This window comes from Peromyscus eremicus, chromosome 11, assembly GCF_949786415.1.
Source record: "Peromyscus eremicus chromosome 11, PerEre_H2_v1, whole genome shotgun sequence".
Classification (NCBI taxonomy): domain Eukaryota; kingdom Metazoa; phylum Chordata; class Mammalia; order Rodentia; family Cricetidae; genus Peromyscus; species Peromyscus eremicus.
Window position 1 is genome coordinate 75,839,827 of NC_081427.1, and position 23,816 is coordinate 75,863,642.

Here is a 23,816-nt window from a genome sequence, read left to right on the forward strand (position 1 = left end):
CAACAATCTTCTAGAAAAGCAGCAATCATTTATAAATAATGAATTTTTGCAACAGAATCATTTCTGATGCACACAAGATGACCTTGGGAAAGAAGATTCATAATTATAAAGTCTAGCTTGTGGCTAAGATGAAATGATGCATGTTAGTGTCTGTCACATAGAATACACCAAACTGTGTGTTGAACTTTCAGACTAAGCTAAGAACTTCGATCCAAGATCCTCAGGGATCCAGGCCAATGAGATTGCTGCTTAGAAAAAATAAGAATTCTTGTCATAAATGCATTTTCTCTGTTCACAAAATACACTGGATATCAGACCCCTCTAGAATTCCAGTTACAGTAGGCCATGCAGAAAAACTTGGGTGCAGGAAAAAGCAACTGGTTAATCAACCTTTAATTTCTCTTTGCTTTTTTCACCGTGGGAGGCTCAATGTAGTAATAAGAGAACCGGAAGGAAAGATTCTACATTCAGGGTAGAGAGATAACAAATCTGAAAATTACAGAGCTGTCTCATCCCACCCAGCTGGCTCCCTTAGAACTTCATCACTGCCTAAATAATGGAGGCATTCGTGTTTTCAGCCCAGAAAATACTTCCTTTCTCCTTCATAAAACAAGGAAGAATAAGTAATGTTCACTCTAGCCTCGATTAGTCAAAGATCATTTGATAGGGCCAAATTATATAAACTATAGTCCCTAAAGATGCAGTGGAATGCATTATCTTTAAAAGAGAAATCTATATTTTTGACAGTAGATGCAATGTGAACAATTGGACCTGCATTAATTAGTCTCACACAAAGGCTTCAAGAGGCTTAAAGAGAAACCCCATCCCTACACACAGTCAGAAAAGCTGCAAGACAAATGTGTAGAAATAGGCAAGAGGCTCACCAGGATACTGTCTCAAGGTTTCCTGCACATTGCCTTAGTCTGATTTCAATTATTAATAAGAAAGATTAAAATACAGATTCTGTTTTTTACATCAACTAGCAGTTAAAGACAGAAGATTAAGCTTCAGGCTAAAGCTATGTTGCACTGTTAGAAGAACGTGGGGAGGGGATGCCTTTCAAAGTCTCATTATCAATCAATCAATCAATCAATCAACCAATCACTTTTGATTGAAATCAAGTATTTGAACAGTAACAGCTGCTTTCAGTAATAAACTACAACTTGATGCAGCTTGCATTACCTGACAAGCTGAAATGCGTTGTTGATGAGACTCGCCCGGTCATTACTGCTGATCGTTGTGTGTGCTGCTTTTAAAAGGCCACTCAGAGAATCCCATCCATTATCCTCGTAATGAACAATGTAATAGCCATTCATTCCCACATTAAATTTGATCCACTCCACTGCTTCTGGGAGGATGAGCACATCTAGAGCAAACAGGCTAAATCTCAGAACTATTTATTCACTGGATGGATAGATGCTTTTCTGATCGGAGGTTATACAAGGAGATTGGGGAAAACTCTAATACTAAACAAACGGAGTTCATTTATTTCTTGTAGAAATCAAATAATAGCGACCCAGTAGACAAATGTCAATGGTCGCATTAGACACAGGTTCTGTGATATTTATAGAAATGATGCAACCACATTTCTGACCAACAAATATTTCCCAGTATTGTTAACTAAATAATGAGAATTTTCATTGCTAATCTATTCTTTTTAGTGTTATAGCACTCTACTGTTTGAATTTATGTCAGTATATTTCCCTTGTAAAAATCCAATCTCTATTTTTGTATGTGAGGGCATATGTATGTATGTATGTACGTACGTACGTACGTATGTATGTATGTATGTATGTATGTATACATACATACACACATGTGGGGGCCAGAGGATGACACTGGCTGTTCCTCAGATTCTGTACATTTTGTCAGGAAAAGAGATGCAACAGGAACACTCACTGGCCTTGGACTTGACAGCCAGGATCTACTGTCTGCACTTTCCCAGCACTGGGGTTACAAGCATGTACTGCAACACTCACCTTCTCTTAGTGTAAGTGCTGGAGATCAAATTCAAGTCCTCACATTTATAAGATAAGCACTCTACCAATGAGCCACCTTCCAAGTCTAGCAAGAATTCTCACCTATTCCTTTTTCTTTTAGCCAAAATCAATACCTAAAGAAGTTCAGTAGCTAATTTCTACCCACTTCTATACTTCTTACTTGAATTAAACATTATTTCTGTGACAAATTACCTGTCTTTGTCTTCAGCAAAAACCTCTGGACTGAGTCTGATCTGCTGGTAATGAATGTCAGGGGAACATGCCACAGATAACTAAAAGAAATCAAGTATGCATTGCTCAATGTTTGTATTCACTCAACAAGCAGCTTTTAAGACATCTACCCATCAGGTGCCAGTTTAAAACGGTGGTATTGAGAAGGTTATGCCAAGACCTGATACCATGCCGAGGCTGCCTGCCAGCTCAGCTACTATTCCTCCTTCTCAGACTCTAATGTGAAGAGAAAAGCAGGCTCAAGTAATTAATGACTAGCAGCCCAAAGCCTAACCTCAAATAAAGATCACTAGTGATGGCACAAATTGTCATCATGTCCCTCCTTAATCATGTACCAAAAAGATACATGTCACTTCTCTTCTGTGGAGTTTCTCCAAACAACCTGAATCTGATCAAGAAGAAACAGTAGAAGAAAATATAATTGAAGAAAATTCTAGTAAAGTAACTCCCCTGAACTAGAAAAATCAAAAATGTCAAGGGGCACAAGGACTGGAAAATTGCTACAAAAAAGTGAAACCAAAATTATGTGGCAACAAAACATAAAATATACTAAATTTGGGAGTAAAATTTTTCTATTTTGATATGAAGACATTTTAAGACAACTTGAAAAACTGAATAGGCATTATAGATTTAATTATGGTATTGTATTAAGTTTATTTCCTAATTGTGCTATGATTACATAAGTAAATGTTTTTATTTTCTTAAAAATATAATTTCTCTGTATATCTTGCTGTATATATAATATATGTAATATGTTACATATGCTATTGCATTCATATTGCCTACACACATGTAAGTTATATATTATGTAATGCTTTCTTTTTATATGTACAGAGAATCAAATATCAAGTTTGATAGAATTAACACATATCTGTGTAAAGTATACGTAGAGATTCTTTTCACCACTTTTGTAATGTTCCAATTGAAATTAGTTCAAGATATAGCAAATATCTTACAAGTAGCAACATGTCATTTCTAATAATACTCCAGGATGTAACTCAGAATTCTAAAGAAGAGAATTGAGTGTCTCGTAATTCCTGGAAATCACATAAATTCTTTTGTCAACTCCAACTAATGCCAGGCACCACTGCAACTTAGCAGCAGCTGCTTACTTAGATCAGAGCTGACTGCAAGCCAGCAACTAGAAATGACATCCTATTAAACTACTAAACAGGAGAATGTAAAAATAATGATGTAATGATAGATTGCCAGCTTTAATCAAAGCCCCTTTAATCCTTTTGGGAAGGTAGGGGTATAGGTTATCTGAGTGGAACACACAGATTCAGCTGAAACATTCTAAGGACAGGGGTGAGGGCAGGACTTCAAAAGGAAGATTGTATCCCACCCAGGAGGAGATACCCCCTGTGAACATTACCCAGTCTCTGAGATGCTTTCAGAACCCTTCATATAGTGTTCTTGCTTCATGTGCACATTCCGCCCTCTTACAGTGATGGTTATCAGGGGAAAGCCCTTCTGCAGTGTCCACGTGTTCATCATGGTCTTCACATCTACGCCTTCCTGAAGCCAGTGCTGGTTTATAGACAAAGGGGTGGGGGTGGGGGGGGCAATGCATCATCTGAGATCCACCTCTGAGGAGAAAAGACAAGCTTGTGCTCCCAGACCCACTAGCTACTTCCAGTCTCCTCTGTTCTTCAGCTTTCTTTCCTAGGTGCCCTTCCCTCCTATCCCCAGACATTGAGCCTTGACTATCTACCTTTTCATCATCTCCTGTAAACCTATGTGTCTTGACTGGTAGTACAGTTGCCCCTGTTTGGCACAGCTAATGGCCAGGCATATCCATCGGACAGCAAGCTGGCATATGAGCAACAGAATGAGAGAAGGGGGTAAGGGGACAGCAAGGTTTTCAACACCAGCATGACTGTGCTGGCTCTTGGACAACCAAGGTAGGAAAACTATTCAGTGAATGGGCTGTGCTTCTAAAGCAATAGCTCTGAGATGGCCTGTACTTGACCAGCAGTTGGAAGTACAAAAGATGTATTTCTTGGCACTAAAAAAGCTTTTAAGAAAAGATAAAGGATAAAATATTCTATTGTATTAACTAGAAACTATTAATAAAGCTATCTCTGAAAGCAAAAAGGCCAAGAAAATAAAAATATGGTAAGTAAATTTGGTTGAATTTCTAGTCATCCATAGCTTTCTATGAAAATATTCCACAAATCCAGATTAAACAGAGTCAGATTATTTTGTGGCTCAGCTGGTATGAATCCTTGATTGTTGAACAGTTGAAAACATGAGTCAAAATGGAATTCATGCAAGTGAGTTACCACCATATACTCTTAGATCTCACATTCCCATTATGACATTTAAAGACCTGGATAGTAACAGCACTTGGCTCATGGGTCTGTTGAGAGGAATAAAGATTATATGCCTAATTGTTTAGCATGAGCCTGATGCATAGTAAATGTCCAAGACTTTTCTCTGCCATTGTGTGATTTTTTTCAAATGCAGTGCTCTGGAAATGACTGACATCTTCTTTACTGATAGAATCTAATCCCAGCCCTGTGGTAATATTTTATTTGTGCTGAAATGTGGTGATATTTTATTTGTACTTTAATAAAGATTGCCTGGAGATCAGAGGGAAAAGGCCAGGCATTATAAGTAAACAAAGAAGTCAGGCAGTGGTAGCACACGCCTTTAATCCTACCATTTAGCAGGCAGGATCTCTATGTGTTCAAGGACGCACTGGAAACAGAGCCAGGTGTGGTGGCACATGCCTTAATTCCAACACTAGTTAACCATGGAGGTCTGGAGGTCCATACAGACAGATTGGAAGTGACAGAGCTGGGCAGGAAGAGGAAGTGATGTAGCTGAACAGAGAGAGCAAATCAGATGGCAGAACAGCAAGGCATATAAGCATGGGTAGACAGGGAGTAACTCGCATTTGGAAGCTGCCCAGTTGGTGAAGTAAGGTTAGCTGTGGCTTTCTCTATTTCCCTGATCTCTCTAAGGCTTTCACCCCTATATCTGGCTCTGCGTTTTTTATCTAATAAGACCATTTAGAAATTCATCTACACAGCTCACCAATAAAACTTTTCCTAACTCCGTTTTAGGGCATTAGGAGTGAAAGAAATGAGTGTTTGTGAGAAGTCACCAAGGTTGTGATACCCTCTTACATAGACAATTCTTAGGAAAATCTGTAAAAGGCTGTTAGCCTGGTTTGGTTTAAATGATTTAAGTTGAATGGGATGAAAGTGATTTAACTGAGGACCTCAAAAAGTTTGGCACAGAGATACCCCTTAAAGAATATGGAGAAGAACATGTATGGGTGGTCAGGTACAGACAGAGAGACTTACTGAGGTTGGTGCTGAGTGATGGCTTCTAGAGCAGAAGCCATCCATGGTTTGTGTGCCATCTGTGGGGCATATCTAAAACCAAAAATAAAACATCACTCTCATTTCTGTAGAAAGCACTTTAGTTCTTTGTGAAGGAGTACCACAATACAGGGGAAAAAAAAAAAACCAAGGCTGCTCTCTAGCACTACTCACACTTGCCATGCTATTCCAAAGGTCCTCATTTTTTGTGTTTTTATAACTATACTTCTGGAGATACTGCACAATTCCTCTTTTAAAGGTATCTGCGCTCAGATAATCTCTTAGCATATTCAGAATGCAAGCCCCCTGAAAAGATAAGAAAATAATTGTTATCTATAGTTTATACATTTCAATGCAGCTGCATTTAGTTTTTGAAAATTTTCGACCATAGAAAGAGTAAAGAATTGACCAGAATCTAATCTTTAAGATTATGGACCAAACTACAAGTTCAACCTGAAAGAGCTCACGTCAGCTAGCACAGTCAGGACCAAAACCATCAAATCTGGGTTGCCCCTGATGTAGAGAAAGCTATCCCACACCTGAGCTATAACCCTTTTATCCAACTACTAATGGACTTAGTCCCCAAACTTCTCTGCAATCTGCTTTTACCTTTTCATAAGAAACATCATCAAACATCTCCCGAATCTGTGCAGGATTCTCCACAGGTGTGGACACAGGGTGTGAGGAGTTGAATGAATCGACTTCCATTGCATCAAAACACTTGCCAAAGAAATGCTCTTCCTATTGACATAGAGAAAAGAAAGAAAGGGGAGAAAGAAAGATAAGAAGAATGAAAAGAGGAAGGCTTGATCTGTGGTAACGGGACTAGAATTCCAATTTCTATATCAACTGATTTCATATTTCTAGAATTAATACAATAGTCTTGCTAAGCTTTTTAAAAGAGCACCCAAGCACCCAAGAAACAGTGGCTGTAAGTAAGCAATTTATATTTCATTTATTTTGGATATTTATCACTTTAGAATAAAGTTAATCTCATGTTAATCTAAAAACAAGACCATTCCACTTATAGCCAAAAAACAAAAAACAGAGAAGTAAAAATGTATAGTGATTCCATCAAAGCATATATATTTAACTTTAGCACCATCATTATTGTAGTGAAAGACAATAAATTAGTAGGAAATTCCAACCTCAGCTTTCTTTACTTGGCATATTCAGCCAAATATGTATCTATAATTTTTTTTATTATTAAAGATGATGTAGAAATGGGATACACTTATGATGCATGCCAATATAATACAATATGTACCTATAATTACAACTGTTTATAAGCATATTATGGGTATAGATATATGAAAAAGGGAAATAGCTACACATAAATAAAAATTATACTAAAAAATTAATTTTTTATAGAAAGTGAATTTATTTTTGTTTGCTATTTATGATTTTCTCATGGTTAACACGTGATATTTAAATATACATATAAGTTCTAAAACATTAAATCTGTTATCTAAAAGTCTAGGTTGATAATGTAATGTGTGGTTACTTCAGCCATAACTCATACAATTTGTCATTTTGTTTGTATGCAGATTAACAGTAATATTCATCTAATATTTAAATTGCAATGAGCAACCTGAAATTTGGAAAATGGCACAGAACTCTCAGCCTATCATTAGCTCTATTTCTTTACTGTTAAGGGAAAATACAATTTAATACTTCATTTATATAGGAAGTTCATTTAGCATTTTCAAACATGATTCATCTCTAAACTTCCATGAAGTTATCATTTCTATAAATTAAAAAATCAAAAATGCTGAGTATTTTGCAGAAATATTGAAAAAACAACAGGTTAACCTAAGATATAAAAACATAAATAACAACCACGTACAACTTTTAGTTCAGGATGGGTCACAGTGACAGACACAAACTCCATGAACTTGGCAAATCCTTCATTGAGCCAAAGATCATTCCACCATTCCATGGTGACCAGATTGCCGAACCACTGAAAGGAAAATATGACTGCTTATTCACAAATTTATAGAGAAATTATATTATCTGCTATGTATTATGCTAGAAATAGCTTCAATAAACTTAGAAACATGTAAAATGACTATCAGTTTATAAATGGAAACATTTATCAGAGGAAAAATGAGAACTTTTCAACATTCATTAAAAATCAAGAAACGTAATGCTTTACGGAAATAACTCTTCTATGAAATGACAAAATAAAAAGTAACTATATGAGTAGCATCATTTGTCCCAAAAGAGACATGAACGTTAAATCACCCTAAGAATCATTCTTCTCTGAGGCTGCTAGACCGCCTATTCTCCAGTGAAGGATCCACCCATGTACCTATGGGCAGCACTAATTGTATTTAGTGGGTTGTCAAAAAAATTGTTTTTAAAAAGGAAGAAGATATGAAGTTGGGATGTGGATGTTTTGCTAGAGGGACACAGAAATGAATGAGGGCAGAAATAAGGAATGGGTATGATCTTATGTTATTGTATACACCTATGAAATTCCCAAAGATCAAAAAACTTACGTGTGACTAAATGTTTGTACCTGGTGAGCGAGTTCATGGGACACAATCATTGTGATCCCAAGCTTACTGGATGCAGAAGACTTTTCCTTATCATATAACAGAGAGGATTCTCTGTATGTTGTCAGGCCCCAGTTCTCCATAGCACCAGACTGAAAGTCAGGAATTGCAGCAAGATCTTGGGCAAGAAGGAATATAGCTCGTTATCAATCTCACAGCTATATACTCCCCAAAACATGTTAAATAAACATCTGAATGGATGGGTATTAGGATAAAATGAAAAGCTAAGCCATGTATCCAGAATTAGGGAGCTCCAGAGAGAAAGCTTTCCTTGTGGAGAAAGAGAGGCTCTATGACTATCATGTTGCTACCAAAGTGACTCAGACTTGGGCTAGAACCTCTCAGGATATCCCTTCTGATTGCTACACATACACAGAGAGAGAGAGAGAGAGAGAGAGAGAGAGAGAGAGAGAGAGAGAGAGAGAGAGAGAGAGAGAGAGAGAGAGAGAGAGAGAGAGAGAGAGAGAGAGAGAGGAGAGAGAGACTTCATTTGGCAATACTTCAATTTGAACCTAGGTCCCCATGCATGCGTGCTAGACAAGTGCTCTACCACTGATATATATCCCCACATCTCTCTTTATTTTTTATTTTGAGATAGGTCTCACTCCATTTATTAGTCTGACCTTGAACTTCCAATCTTCCTGCCTCAGCCTTCTGAGTACCTAGGAATACAGGCCTGAGGAATCAGGCTTGGCTCCATCATTACTATTTAGACCATGAGTTGGGGACTGAACAACCAAAAAGAATCATCTCCATAACCCACTGTATTTGGGATGCCTACAACTACATATATTTAAAATACCCAATAGCTTTGAGGGTTCATAGAAAATCTCAATTTTCTTATTCTTATACTAGGCAAATGTACTCATTCAGAAAAGGATACTGAGTTGTTCTCTATTCTCCTGCCAAATATGTACTGATAATGACAAAAACAAAAAAGCAGCCTCTGTACTCTTCTGTCTCTAATAACACCTGAATGTAGAGTCATCCTCAGGCCACATTGCCAGGAACTGTACATTGTGCTGTGATTTATCATTAGTAGTTGGTTGTATAAAGCAGAGGTGAGGGGATACTCAGAAGGATCAACTTGTTGTTTGAACTTTGCTGGGAACATCATTATGTGAAGAGCAATGTGGAGAACCATGGGGATGCAGCAATAATAATAATAATGTGATCTATGTTGGGGGGCAATCAAATGCCACCTGGAAATGTCTATAATATACTACCTTGCTTGGGCAAAGGATATGGAATGCTGAAATAATCCTCATAAAATTCTAGAAGAGTCACTGCAGCATCCAAAGCATAATCTGCTTGGTTTATCTTGTCTGGCACAGCATACACAGAGACCTAAAGGGGAAGGCACAGGAGGATATTCAAGTAACAGAGTGGTTTTCCCCCACAACCAGAGAGAAGAATGGCTTTAATGGTCCTTACTATGGGATATGGATGTCAATATTAAAGAAGACATTTGGGAATTCCATTATTTTAATTCTGTCTGCTTCTAATCATCTTCATTTCTGAAAAGGACAAAAAGCTACAAATATAGGCTTAAAGCAGTTTTCTGAAATGTTTTCATAATATGCCAATAAATATGACTTAGAAAGCAATAGCAAGATGTCAGTTTGACCCTAGGAAGTCAGCAGGGCCTCACATCCAGCCTTTCCCCTGTGGATCCTAGTCCAACACAGATGGACTGTAGCTCTGGTTCTCATGGCATTGACAGACTCCAGGGACAAAGAGTGGAATGCAGGTCCTGGCCAAGGCAAGAAATATATACAACAGGAGATACCAACCCTCCATAAAACCACATCCCAAAGGTTACCTCCTTAGTGTATGGGTAAATTAAAAATAAATTGCAATTCTCTCAAAGAAACTGCAAGTGAAAGAAAAAAAGATAGAAAAGAAGGAAAGAAGAAAGGAGGGAAGGAAGGAAAGAAGGAGAGAAGGAAGGAATGAAAGAAGGAAGGAGAGAAGGAAGGAAGGAAGGAAGGAAGGAGAAAAGAAAGGTTTTGCTATACAATGGTATTACACAAAGGAGAATGGGAAAGTCTTAAAGAAACTATAGTTTAAAATGAACGCTTACAGTACTTAAGAGCTGAAACTGCAGTAACTAGATAACCTAAAATCTTGAAGCTAATACCCTCATTTAAAGTAATCTTTACATTGGAATAACTCTGTCACCTGGCAGAAGTAGAGACACATTTTCTAGAAGAGTCCACTTTTGACTGAGGAATAACTCAGTCAAAGAATAAGAAATGCAAAGAAATAAAATACCATGAACAAGAGCCTGCAGAAACAAGATGCACAAAAACATCAGATATGACGATGACCATGCCCAGGATATAAAATATGTATACTTAATGTGTTTCAAGGAAGAGAAGGAAGATGAAAAATGTGAGCATTGCTTAGACATTATAAAAACATGAGCACAATAGAGTCAGGAAAACATGCAAAGCAACAGGCAGGTTATTCTCTTCACCTAAGTCACTAACTCTCCTTTCAAATATCCAAAGCACTAGAAGAACAGATGGTAACTCAGAGTGACCCAGCCACTCAGGCCTCAGGACAGCATTACAGTAACTTCAGTTCCCCTTTAAAATGTTTCCTTTCTGGGCCATGCGACAGCATTGTGAAGGCAGAAGTGCTGAGCTCAGGCGCAAATGATGCTTGAAGCAGGGCTTTATTCCAGCATTCTAATATTCTCTGACATAAATTGCTCTTCCTAAACACTCCCTCTACCCCAAGCCAGCAAGTAACTTTATCTCCTTTCCTCCCCACAACATTGCCTTCAATATTGTAGACAGTTATAATCAGATGCAAGCTTAGAAACCTCTGATAGATGTAGTCCAACCTACTTATTTTTTGTTGCTTGTTTTTTTAGTCAAGGTCTCACTCTGTAGCCCTAGCTGGCCTGGAACTCACTATATGTAGACCAGGCTGGCCTTGAACTCACAGAGATCTGATCGGCTCTGTCATGATGCCTGGCCAACTTATACATTTAAAAGAAGCATAATCTACATTCCACAAGAAAAATGGCCAAGGTCAGAGAGCCAATTAGCAATAGAGCCACGTAATTCATGACTTACGCATGGCCAGGGTCTCTCTACATTTTTACTGTTAGTGCATTGCTATCAGGTAAGTATTTGTGACAATAGAATCATATGCTATCCTGTTTTCCCTAAGGTTGAGAGAGTCCCAGGAAGCAGGACTCCAGTTTTGAAAACAGGAACACCAGCACAGGTTGATCATCTTGTCAGGCAATCACATGCTCACCTTGACTCCACTCTTAGTCATCTTGCTCACAGATTTAAAGTCAGAAATAATGAAGGCCACCAAGTAAGTGCTCATCTTCACAGTGACGTCAAAATGATCTTCTATGAGTCCTTCAGCAACATTCACAGATTTCACCTATTATCAGAGTAAATTACCAAGTAATCCAATTGTTCAACACACTGTCACACATTATAAAGATAAATCTCCAGAAGTAACAGACATATTGAAGAGAACAGCACAATATTTCTTTAATTACTTTTAAAAGTCTCTATTAGAAATCTGACTATAATTTAGATGCCAAGGCCAGACCATTTGATTTAATCTCTTTTTTATTGGGATATAAGTACACTCTACACTGGGCAAAACGTACATAACCACTTACTATCTAAAAAGAACTTCTGGTTTTTCTATGAAGTTGAAAGTGCCCTATTACTTTGCCTAATATGCAAATTCTCTTCCAGTCTCAGCCTGGTTTCATTGGAATGAGTTTTAGTCCAATCGAGGAATAAGAAACCTTGAAGAAAGAGTTGCATGTTTGTGGTTACAGTCTAAGAGGCATGCTCCCAGAGAAAAACCTAATACTTCAGCACAATAAGTATTGAGGTGAGGACTTACGGAAAGGACCAGCCTAGGGAAAAGCATGCAGATGGACATTTTCCTATGATCGATCCCACACCTGCCCATTTTTGTGCCCTCAGCCTTTCTAACACCTACTAGTCACTAAGTATGGTACTTGCCAGTTAGCTTCCGGTCATTTCAACCAACGCTGCTAAACAACTTAGCTTTACTCCTCAAGAATCTCAAGCTATCCTTTCTATTTAAATGGCTTCGATATACACTCAGCTAAAATTTCCATTTTGGTGTGCTAATTAATAGGAAAACAACCTAACTGTACTAATCTAAGAAGTGCTTAAGTCCCTGCCAACTGCCTAAACTTTGTCTTTCTAGCCCCTCAAAATACCCATTGTTCTTCCTCTCAGCTCCACATCTGTGTGGGAAGCTGGGCCACTCCTATTAGTGGGAGACTTTCCTGCTCCAGGAGCAAGATGGCACTAGAGGCTTTGCTGTGCTTCCAGGCAGATCCTGGATACCCAGTGGACTAGAATGCCATTATCTTTGTGCTATTTCTAGAGCTCCCTGCTTTCCATCTGCAAGCCTATGAATTTTTCCACAAATTCCTTGATGTTCTTTTTTTCCCCTAGAGCTAGGGCACTCTCAGAGAATACTTTATCTGTGCTACAGAGCAGTGGCATAACAGTGCTTGGGGTAGGAAACTGTAATATGAAAATGTATATTTTCTATCTCAAATTTATACCAATACAGCCTAATTATTTTTTTATTTATATACAAAAGTGGGAACAGGGACAGAGCTAGATGATAAGGATTTGCAAAGGACACAGCACTCTAGGGTGGGCAGAATTTTGCTTGATAACGGGATCTTACAGGTGTTCAAAAGAGTTGTAATGTTTATTTGGGGTTCTGGGTCCCTTTGTCATGGTCACCATAATGAAGTTGGAAACTCTTTAGAATTCTACCCTGGGTCTCACCTAATGTCAACAAATTAAGAACCACAACAAAACCATGTATTTCCTGGTAATGGTGCATCACGGCTGCAGTCATGCTTGACTCAGTAGATCATGAGATAAAGAAAGTAGGTGAGTGGTTTTCTTACTTTGGCATGGACATCTTCCTGCCATGCTTAAAAATCAGACTGAGTGCTACTTACATCTGCCTTGAAATTGGAGAAATGGCTTCTCTTAAGGGAGGTAACACAACTATTATTATTCTGCTCTGACATTAGAGGCTCTGAAAAGACTACTGCTCTTTTGGATGCCTGTTTAATATCACACATATAACTATCTGCTGTATAGTTAATGACAGTAGAGATTAAATGGAAATTATTATTACTTTATTTTATTTTTAAGACTATAATATATACATCATTTCCCCTTTCCCTTTCCTCCCTCCAAACCCTCCCATATACCTTCCCCAATTCTCTTTTAAATGCATAACCACTTTTTTCATTAATTGTTGTTACATGAATATATAAGCTGATGAGTCTGTTAATGCTACTTGTATGTATGTTTTCAGCTTCTTTATTTACTGTCATGTATTTAGAGTTGGCCATTTGGTTTTGAACAACCAATTGGTATGCTCTTCCCTAGGAAAGACTGTTTCTCCCACTCTCAGCATTCCTTAGTTGCCTGTAATTTTTTGTGTAGGGTTGAGGCCCCTCATGGGCTTTCCCTGCTCATTTTGGCATGTATAATGTTGTCCTTGTTCAGCTCATGATTAGGTAATCATGCTAGTGACACTTTATGGGTGTCACTTCTGACGTCACTAGGAGATGCTGTATGGCTTTATTAGACAAAGCTTTCTATTTAACATCTTCATAAAATATCACAGGAGAAAATGAGGGTGAAAGCACTTTGTGAAGGGAAATAACTGTTGAACCTAGTGTGAATTCCTGACAATTCCCTCCCATGTGTCATACTGAAAACCTGAGTTTTTAAGGGATATTGTTTTCTTTGGCTATCAACAAATTGTGGCTTGAAACAAACACATTGGTTGGAAGTGAAGAGAAAAGTTACTAAATATAACCATCAGGAAATAAAAACAAAGGTAAATGAAATATTGTTGGAGGATCAGACATCACAGAGAAAGGCAGTTTTCCCAGGAGCAGATGGCATTCACACTCACCAAGGGCATGTTGGAGATGGCCAGGTGCCTTGGATCCCTCCTTATCTTGATGGAGAAACTCGCCTTGAATGCAGGCTCATCAAAGCAGGGAAAGGCCATTCTAGCAGCTGTGGGTTCAAACTGCGTTGATGCAAGTATTCTACAACCACAGGAAGTGAAACGAAATCAAGGGCTGTGCACCAGGGACTCTGAAGTAAGTATTCGCATCTTAATTCCTGGAGTTAATTTAAGGTCCTTGGATTTGACTACTGTTTTTTTGCTGTTGTTATTGTTTTGTTTTTTTAAGACAAGGCCTCACTGTGTAGCCCTGGCTAGCCTGGAATTTGCTATGGGGACCAGGCTGATCTTAAATTCACAGAGATCTGCCTGCCTTTGCTTCCCAAGTTCCGGAGCAAGCGGATATTTTTTAAAGAAAAAAAGGAGCTATGGAATGGCTCAGCTGGTAAAATGCCTATCCTACAAGCATGAGGACCTGAATTCAGATCTCTAACACGTACATGAAAAGCTGGATATAAAAACATGTAACCCTAACACCTGGGAGACAGAGACAGGTAGCTTCCCAGAGATCACTGGCCACCTAGTTTCCCCAGTCAATGAGCATTAACCAGGTTCAGTGGCTTGATAAATAATTAAATAAGTGAGGGAATTAAATAAATAAATAGGAAGGAAGGGAGGGAGGGAAGGATGGAGGGAGGGAAGAAGGAAGAAAGAAGGAAGGGAGAGAGGGAGGGAGGAGAGGGAGGGAGGGAGAGTGGAAGAGGGCGTGCTAGGAAGACATCTGACTTTGTATACACACGTACACATACTTTCATACAAATACAACACAAGGAAAGAAAAGGGAAAAGAAAAAAATCCTATAACAAAATCTCTTATGGAAAATATGCAAGGAAGAATTAATAGCCCTAGACAATACACTCTAAAATTGATTAGAAAATGGTCAATGAATAAGTGGAATCTCAGACATAAGCAATTCAGAAAGGAAACTTATTCATTAATAAACATGCCTAAAATTGCTCTACTTTCTTAATGGGTAAACTAATAAGAATTGATGGAGACATCATTTTTTAACATTTTGCTCTTAAAAGATGACCTTAGTCAGAAGTAAGAAAACAGGGTTTTCAGAAGATTGTAGACTCTGACTTATTGGTTTTAGTCTAATGAATATGTATAAGGGTATTCTTTAAACTGTTGTTGATATTATAAAGTAGAAACAACTTAATATCTATACATTAGATCTTTAGATATTAAATAAATTAATATATTTCAACAAAATTACTGACATGATGAACAGTGATAAAAAAAACATTTTTAAAAACCTTGCTTCTAAAGCAGAAAATATGAGTTCATTTATATATAATAACATACATGGATATCCAGGAATAACTCTGCAATGATATTAGCTGGAGGCTATAAATTTTTCTTGGAATAATCTGATTTTGACTTTTTATTTTACCAAAAAGAATATAGAATCAACATAATCTACAAAGAAAATCTGATGTTATAATTCAGTATAAGTTCTCCTCAAACAGGCCAAGTGTGGTTGTGTACATTAATCCTAGCATTTGGGAAGCAGAGACTAGTGGATTCTTGTAAATTCAAGGCCAGCTAGGGCTATAAAGTGAGACCCTGCCTCAAAAGAAAGAGAAAGAGAGAGAGAGAGAGAGAGAGAGAGAGAGAGAGAGAGAGAGAGAAAAGAAGAAGAAGAAGAAGAAGAAGAAGAAGAAGAAGAAGAAGAAGAAGAAGAAGAAGAAGAAGAAGAAGAAGAAGGGAGGAGGAGGAGGAGGAGGAGGAGGAGGAGGAGGAGGAGGAGGAGGAGGAGGGAGGGAGGGAGGGAAGGGGGCAGAGGGGGGATAATTTGTAATCTGTTCCTAATCTGAGGTCTGTGGTGATGGGCTGCTCGGTGGTTAAGAGCACTGGTTGCTCTTCCAGGGGACCTGGGTTTGACTCTTAGCATGCACATGACAGCTCATCATCATCAATAACTCCAGTCCCAAGAGTTCCACTGCTGTCTTCTGGCCTCCCCGGCACAGGTACTTCAGGGCTACACTAGCATACATATAGGCAAAAATACTTTTAAGCATAAAAAATAAAAATAAAAACTACTAAATAAAAGAGCTCCCCTTTTATTACCTAGCTGCCTTGAGAGGCATGCATTGTAGGTTTTTTAGGTTAAAGTCCATAGCTCCTGGGGCATGGTGCCACACCAACTCCAGTGTCGTCCATGTAACATGAACATTATATCAATAATAGCGGACGGGAGATAAGTGTCCCACGGGACTAAGCGCCCTGGAGGTCCCTGGCAGAGTGCCCACGTTATGCTTCCTTCTCAAAGAAGATGTACTTCACAGATCATGAGCTCCCTAGGCTATGGGTCCTGTATAACTGCTTTTCTGATAATGTTCTAATTAATCTATGAAGCACAGCCAAAATTAATGAATGCTTGGGTTGTGAACTATGGAGGAAAGGGGAAGCTGGACATGGATCTTAATTAAATATAGCAGAATGAGCTATTTTTTAAAGACCCCAAGCCACTAGATAAAGAAAGTTCAGGCACTTCTAGGGAATGAACATTAACCCACTAGGAATCCTTTAGGAATCCCAACGAAAGTGATTTATGGTAGAAAACATTATCTCATAGGAGGCAGATGGTGGGCCCCTCTGTTGAGGAAGTTCAGCATGGGAAACTTAAGGACTACAGCAGAACCCCTTCCCCTTCCAGGTGTAAAAGTATGAGTCCATATTCCAGCAGGTAAAAATGTTTTATATTAAAGAGATAGGTGGTGGAGAACTGAACAAAGACTTAGAGAGGGTCTGCAGCATCCAAATTGGCTAAGTGTGCCATGGGAACCAGAAAAGTAAAAATGTATTATAAACTAAAAAACTGCTAAGATAAGATAAAGGACACAGCTGCAACTGCAAGAAGTCTACACAAGTCTAGGGACTGTACTAAGTTTAGAAATCACAGACTGCTCTTTGGGTCATAAAGTTCTTGTGGGTGAAGGGATATGTCTAGCGCCGGTTAATAATTGTGTGCTTGCTGTTTTTTAAAGATGATGTAATTGAATTATTGCCAAGCTCTTGTTATTCCTTATATGACTTGATAGTTTTCTTTTCTGTATATAAACTACTGATTTGCAGAAGTAAAATTGCAACAGATTCAAACCACTTCTGAGTGTGTTGTCTGTCTGTCATTCGCTGAATCCTTGCATTCCTGACTACCCAAGCCCTGGTTCTCCTACAGTCATGGTACCCCCGATGGGCCAGTCCGTGACAGCATGGTATGCCTTTCAGTTCCTGAGAGATGGAGGTAATCCCTCAGATAGTGAAGCATTTAGGCTAGTTTGTGTTTTTCTGTATGTTCCCTTAGAAATCAAGAAAGCACAGAAGCTGGACAGACAATTGGTCTTAGACATTAATCTTGTGTACCCTATATAGCTTGTAAACTAAGGGAGTCACTGCAGGTATCCAGGTGAGGAAGTGAATCCTAAAAAGAGATAAGAATGAACAGCCGGTGCAGATTGACCTTGTCAACCTGGATAAGATTTCGGGGAGTCTAATAACAAGCAGTTTATTCCCAATGTATAATTTGGAAAAAAAATTTCCTGGTGTAATACAATCCCCACTCTACAAGGAATCATAATTACATAGAAACTCAGGGAACACATCATTTCTTCCAAGAAGGTATGCTCTAGAGACACAGTACCTGTATTAGCTTAAGGACCTAAGGATCTGGCCTGGTCTTGTGATACAGATAATGTAGAGGTCATTTGGACTATTAGCCACCTCTGATGCTGGTTGTAGGAGCTTGATATGGCCTGGCTCAACAGATAAGGCTGTTAACCACTTCCAAATCTCAGCTGTCTGGATGGAAGAACAGGTTTTTCCTCCTTCCCATTGGAAAGACAATCTTGTGTGCTTAACATTCCTGGTTTCTCTGGAGATCCATGGGCACAAGGACCTTCCTGTTATGTTCCCAACAGCAAACATCATTGTAGCCTGGCACCTACAGCTGTATTGATGCTGGAAATTGCCCCTATATTCTGTTTCTGAAAAGGGTATAAAAAGTCTGATTTCTCTCAATAAATTTGCCATAGCCTCAGTCTTGCTGTGGCCCCTCCAACTGATGAAGTCCTTAGCTGGTCATATCAGGTAACGTTGGGCCAGAAGTGTGGGCTAAAGCAAGAACTAAAGCAAGGCATTGGAGTTATGTTTAAAAAATTTTTAATGGAGAGGAAAACATTACCTGTGATTGCCTCCAAAGACATGTCGAGGTCCTGACTCTCAGTATGTCCAATGTGCCCATATTTGGAAATGGGATCTTTGTAAGTGAAATAAAGCTAAGATGCGGCTGGAACTGGACCTCAAGCAATATGACTGGTATTCTGATTTGAAAATTTGGATTCTAGACACTCAGGGTGCAAGGAGTATTAGAGCTGAGAGGATCAGGAGACAACAGAGCAAGGAGGGATTTCACTCAGAGTAAGAGGAACACAGGTCTACTCAGGACTTGATTTCATTGTTCTATCTTCTAAAACTGGGAGAAGATCAAGACTATTCTAAGGGATATAGTTTGTGGCACCTGTTAGGACAGCCCCAGGAAACTAATGCAAAGAATTAAAATATTTATTATAGCTCAGAAATCTAATTATATAAGCAAAAAGACATTTACTCTGCTAAAGCTGGAGGAATGAAAATGAAATGGAAAAAAATGAGGCAAAAAAAGCAAGGAAAAAGATTTAGTCATTTTTAACAGGCTAAAGATGAAAACATGACTGAACAGAATTCAGTGTGAAAGGAACAAGCATCTAAATAATACATTTAGTGTGGGCACACTGGAAGCTGAAAACACTTCCCATTACCTCATTTCCCCTTCCTGGGTTCTGTAGGTGCTTTTATAAAATCCATGGAAGCTTTCAGACAGGTTTCCAGCATAGTTGATAATAACTGTGTACAGGGGTCCAGCAAGGAGTGGCTGGGGAGACAGCAGTGCAACTTGCTCATGAGCAGGATACTCCAGGACACTCAGCAGTTCTTCAGACAGCCTGTCTTCAGCGCCTCTCCGGAGGGTGGCCTTAGATATTTGCAGCTGGTGACTATGCATGATAATGGTGCTGGTGGGCTGACTGGCTGTGATTTCTACCTCTGTTGTTCCCCAGAAGGTCAGAGTGCTGAGGTTTGCATGGATCATGAGATCATAATGAAGTGGAATGATATGCTCAGGGAGTCGAATGTTATTCCAAGGGAATGGGGTGCCATTACTTGCTTTTGCAGATGCTGTATCACTGCTCTGACACCAAGAAGTAGATGACACAGCTAAAAGAGTCAATAGTAAGGAAAGTAGAAAGGGCCTGCTTGCCATCAGCTGTTTGAGAGGCACCATCTCTTTGCTCAAATTACCTGCAGGCACAATAAAAGCAAAATGCAGAAAAGCAAATTTAAAAGTCAGTAATATTAAATGTTATTATTATAGCATGCCAAAATGCATCAGTCAAGAATTAACAGACACAGATGAATCTTCCAAAAGTTCTAGATATTTAAAATTGCCTTCTTTGTGCAACTCGGAGCACTTTTTATTCTTCTTGTTTTTTTCTGAGATAGCCTCACTGTGTATTTCTGGGTAGCCTGAAACTTGCTTCATAAACCAGGCTAGCTTTCAGCATGCAGTTATCCTCCTGCATGTGTCTCTGAGTACTGGAACTGCAAGCACAACTGGCTAGTAGCACTTTTCAGACCCACTAGAAAGCATCATTTGACTTTCAAATTTTAACTTTTAGTTCAACTAAAATAATAGAATAAAATAACAAAGTAATAGAAGAAACTCTAACAAAAAAAGAGGAAATATTAAAGGGTCTATAGTAGCTCAATAAATAGATATTTGGGAATAAAACAGGTAAGGGTTGTCAGGAAGAGCTGCAGCAGAATATGATGAAAGCACCATTGCTCATCCGCATTCAATCTCGGGCGGCGGTGGGGGAGGTTGGCGGGTGGGTCCTGTAGTGCTCTATTGCCCTGGAGTCAGAATCTGGTTCTGCTGCAGTTACGGCTACAATGATGTGCCACAAACTCTACAACAGCTTCACCAGCTTTGAAGTTCACTTGTCTGAAGTAAAGCGAGGTGTCCACAACTCTAAGCAGGGGAAAGAAACAGCAAGGAACTAGACTGTTCAGCTTCTGCACAAGGTGACAGGCCTTGCATCCTAGCAGTCCTCACAAGATAGAGAGGCTATTAAATATTCATGTACAAATGGACAACACAACATAGGATGGTGGAGTGTTTTAATAACAATAATAACTTGGTATTGGGAAGAACAGAATGATATTTACAAAGCAAAAGACTAAATCTGGCTGCAGTGACTCTGGGATGCAAGGCCAGAATGTGATTACAGCCCAGAAGGACATCTCAGATTTGGGAAAAAGCAGGGCATTACAAGTACTGCATTTCGAGTAAGCAGGTCAGGAGCTGAAGCACAAAGACAGAACAGAGAAAGAACTGTTGGGCAATTGGTATGGCTTCCCATCCAAGTACTAAACAAGACTGACCCTGCTTAGATTCCGAGATCAGATGAAATCAGAGTTCAGGGCGGTATGACCATAGACTAGGAAATTTATATGGAAAGAAGTATACTCCAGAGAGACTTGTGGGAAAATGCCTAGCCTCAAAGGAAGTTATATAAAGATTATACTTACAGTCTACTGGAAATGATGCCACAGCCCATATATTTTTGCTTGTGCTTATGCTAAAGGGCATATGAAGATATGTGTTTGAAATCTATTCTCCAGAGTCAAGCATAGTTTCATTATCTTACACAAACCCCTTTTTATCCTAAGTTTTCCAGGAAGGGTGTTGTGGGATATTTGTACACTGTGTGAAAATGTATTGCTGTGATTGGTGTAATAAAAATCTGAATGGCCAATAGCTTGGCAGGAGGTAGAGGTGGGATTTCCAGGGAGACAAAGGAAGAGGAGGAGGAACTGAGGCACACAGGAGAAGCCAGGAGACATGGAGAGGAAACAGGAGGTGCAAGATAAGGACACATGGTAGAACATAGATTAATAAAAATGAGTTAATTTAAGTTATAAGAACTAGTTAGGAACAAGCCTAAGCTATAGGCCAAGCTTTCATAATTAATAAGTCTCCATGTCATTATTCATGAGCTGGTGACCCAAAGAAAAGTATGACTACAGAATGGTCCCTAACAGACGAGCTTGAGGGAATGGTTCCAATTCTCTCAGACTCCTCTGGCTTCTGGACATTTGAACCAAATTAGAAATGTGGATCCTACAAAATGATCATGTCCCCCTAAGTTTTCACTCTAAGATACAAAGGTTCTCAAATCTGGCTGCAAAGTTACATCACTTATGAAGAGTTTTATATCATTAAAATTGACTAAATCTTTTCCTTTGCTTTTTTCAATCTATTTTTTTTTATTTAACTTTAGTGGAGTTACTATTTGCTTAAATTTCTGAGTTATAATAACTATTTCAAATATTTGGGGTGCAAATTTACATTGCCTGTGTCTTATTACTTTCAACTAAGATAAGAGTTAAAATTTGAAAATCCTATGATGCTTTCTAGTGGATCTGAAGAGTGCTACTATCCAGATGTGCTTGCGAGTACTCAGGGGACAGAGGAAGAAGCAGCAGTGCAAGCTGAAGGTGAGCTTAGTTTATGTAGCAAGTTTTAGGCTACCCATGGATACATAGTGAGGATGTCTCAGGAAAAACAAAAAGAGTGGTGAGTGTTCCCAACAGCACAAGGAAGACAATTTTAAATGCCTAGTACTTTTGGAAGATTCTGTCTGTATCCATTAATGCCAGATAGAGGCACTCTAACATATATAACTATATATGTCTGACTCTTTCAAGTTTTTGATACCTGGATCCCTACTGACAATAATTAAACTGGATATTATAGTGACATAATCTAATAATCAACTTTTTAAAAAACTTCCTAGGGATTTTATTGGCAAGCCAGGGTTGAAAGCTTCCACCATAATCCCTTCCGAACTCTGGCTCTACCCTTTAATAGCTGTGCTGCAGGACATTACCACAAGGCAATATTTGATGCATACTCCTCCACCACTCATTCTCCATCCTACTTTTTCTCCCTAACTCAGAGTTAAAACTACTACCTTCTCACTGTTGGTAGCATATTTAGTAGCGGAACAGAAAGGGTTCCCCAGACCATCAATGTAGAGACTACAATCTGAATTCCAAAGACAACACCCAAATGAAAGGGCACATGGTAAGAACAGAGAAAACTGATTTGGGATTTACTTTTCTTTTCTTTCTTTCTTTTTTTTTTTAATCTAAAACCAATTGAAAGACATCTCCAGAATATTGAAGGAACAGCACAATTTAAAGTAAAATAAACCTTAAGTGTTAATATGGTATAGAACTACTGCCCCTATATTTTCAGGCACGATGTCAAATCAGTAACAAAATGCTGGACTTCCTTGAGTGGATAGACAGAGTAAAGGTAAGTGATATCCTGCTTCTATCTGGAAGGTGTGGCCCTTGGCACAGGACAGAAGAAAGTGGTATGAATGTGGCAGGTTCAAACAGGCAAGCATTGGGGAGTCTCCAGCATTCCCAGCAGCACAGGAGGAGATGCAAGAGCTGCAAGTGGTTTTGAGTTGACAGACAGGCTCATGAGCAACTGGTGTGGTCAGGCCTTACACTAAAGACTTAGCACAAACTGGCTCATAATAGAGCTAGAGAGAACACAGCTGTGCCTCAAGGCTTCCGGGCCAGGAAACCAAAATGGGGTGTGATTCAGACAGCTCAAATGCCAATGCTTATCCATGCAAAGTCAGTGGGTAAATGAGGCAAACTGCCCTAAGTTCTTGGTCTTTCCTAAAAAGAAAATTATCTTTCATTTTTACCTAATCTAAGGTAAGATGTTTATAATTAGCAATAACCATTAAAAGCCACTGAATTTTGTGTTCTAATTCAGTGAAGAGTTCCATCTTGGACCTGTAACATTTCAGTGGACTCAATATTTTTCAACGTCTTGTTCTCTTTTCTAAAAGAACTTCCCATAGGACTGTGTCCTTTGATCTGATATGCCACACGTACTCACTGGATGTTTGGAACTGAATCACTAAGATGCAGATTCTTTTTCTACATCACCAGACTGTAAAACATCTCTAAAGTAGTCTTCAAAGGCTCCTCTCCCCGCTAGACTGCTGAGCTAGGTAATCAGGCTCTCTATCCCCCAGTCTGGGAACCAAGGCTCTACCCAGGCACCCCACACCCACCCTGTAGCTGAAGTTTTTCTGTATCCTGCCCAGCCGTTCAGACCCAAATGAACACACAGATACTTATATTAATTAAAACTGCTCAGCCATTAGCTCAGGCTTTCCACTGACTAGCTCTTACATTTAAACTCACCCCATTTCTGTTAATCTATATGTCACCACATGTCCCGTGGCTTTACCTGTGTGACATTACATGCTGCTGCCTGGATGGCAGGCTGGCATCTCCTTACTCAGCCTTCCATTTCCCAGCATTCCGCTCTCTGCTTGCCTCACCTATACTTCCTGCCTGGCTACTGGCCAATCAGCATTTTATTTATCAACCAATCAGAGCAACACATATTCACAGCATACAGAACATCCTAGTATACTATTATCAGAATTTACCTGGGAATTTTTTCTCTTTCTGCATCTCTTTCTGGGATTCTCTCCCTCTCAACATTTTTCTCATGTCTTTCAAGGTCC

At 39.0% G+C, this 23,816-nt stretch overlaps 1 protein-coding gene and 1 pseudogene across 2 annotated transcripts in view; one reads left to right on the forward strand and one right to left on the reverse strand.

The window, feature by feature from the left end:
• The window catches only part of Erap1 (endoplasmic reticulum aminopeptidase 1), a 35,274-nt gene that overhangs the window by 8,246 nt on the left and 3,212 nt on the right, over positions 1–23,816 (reverse strand). Inside the window, exons 2-13 of one of the 2 annotated variants that reach the window (XM_059276597.1) lie at positions 18,954–19,491; positions 14,095–14,233; positions 11,395–11,529; positions 9,348–9,468; positions 8,085–8,239; positions 7,410–7,523; positions 6,173–6,304; positions 5,738–5,869; positions 5,546–5,617; positions 3,607–3,761; positions 2,193–2,272; positions 1,183–1,366 (exon numbers count right to left, since the gene is read on the reverse strand). In XM_059276597.1, the coding sequence (XP_059132580.1) occupies positions 1,183–1,366; positions 2,193–2,272; positions 3,607–3,761; positions 5,546–5,617; positions 5,738–5,869; positions 6,173–6,304; positions 7,410–7,523; positions 8,085–8,239; positions 9,348–9,468; positions 11,395–11,529; positions 14,095–14,233; positions 18,954–19,474 (1,940 nt within the window). In that variant the 5' untranslated portion in view covers positions 19,475–19,491. The remainder of the gene's footprint in view (positions 1–1,182; positions 1,367–2,192; positions 2,273–3,606; positions 3,762–5,545; positions 5,618–5,737; positions 5,870–6,172; positions 6,305–7,409; positions 7,524–8,084; positions 8,240–9,347; positions 9,469–11,394; positions 11,530–14,094; positions 14,234–18,953; positions 19,492–23,816) is intronic. The other variant, XM_059276598.1, reaches the window with a different exon arrangement.
• LOC131921588 (integrin alpha-5-like) overlaps positions 21,697–23,816 on the forward strand; it is a 41,647-nt pseudogene continuing 39,527 nt past the window's right edge.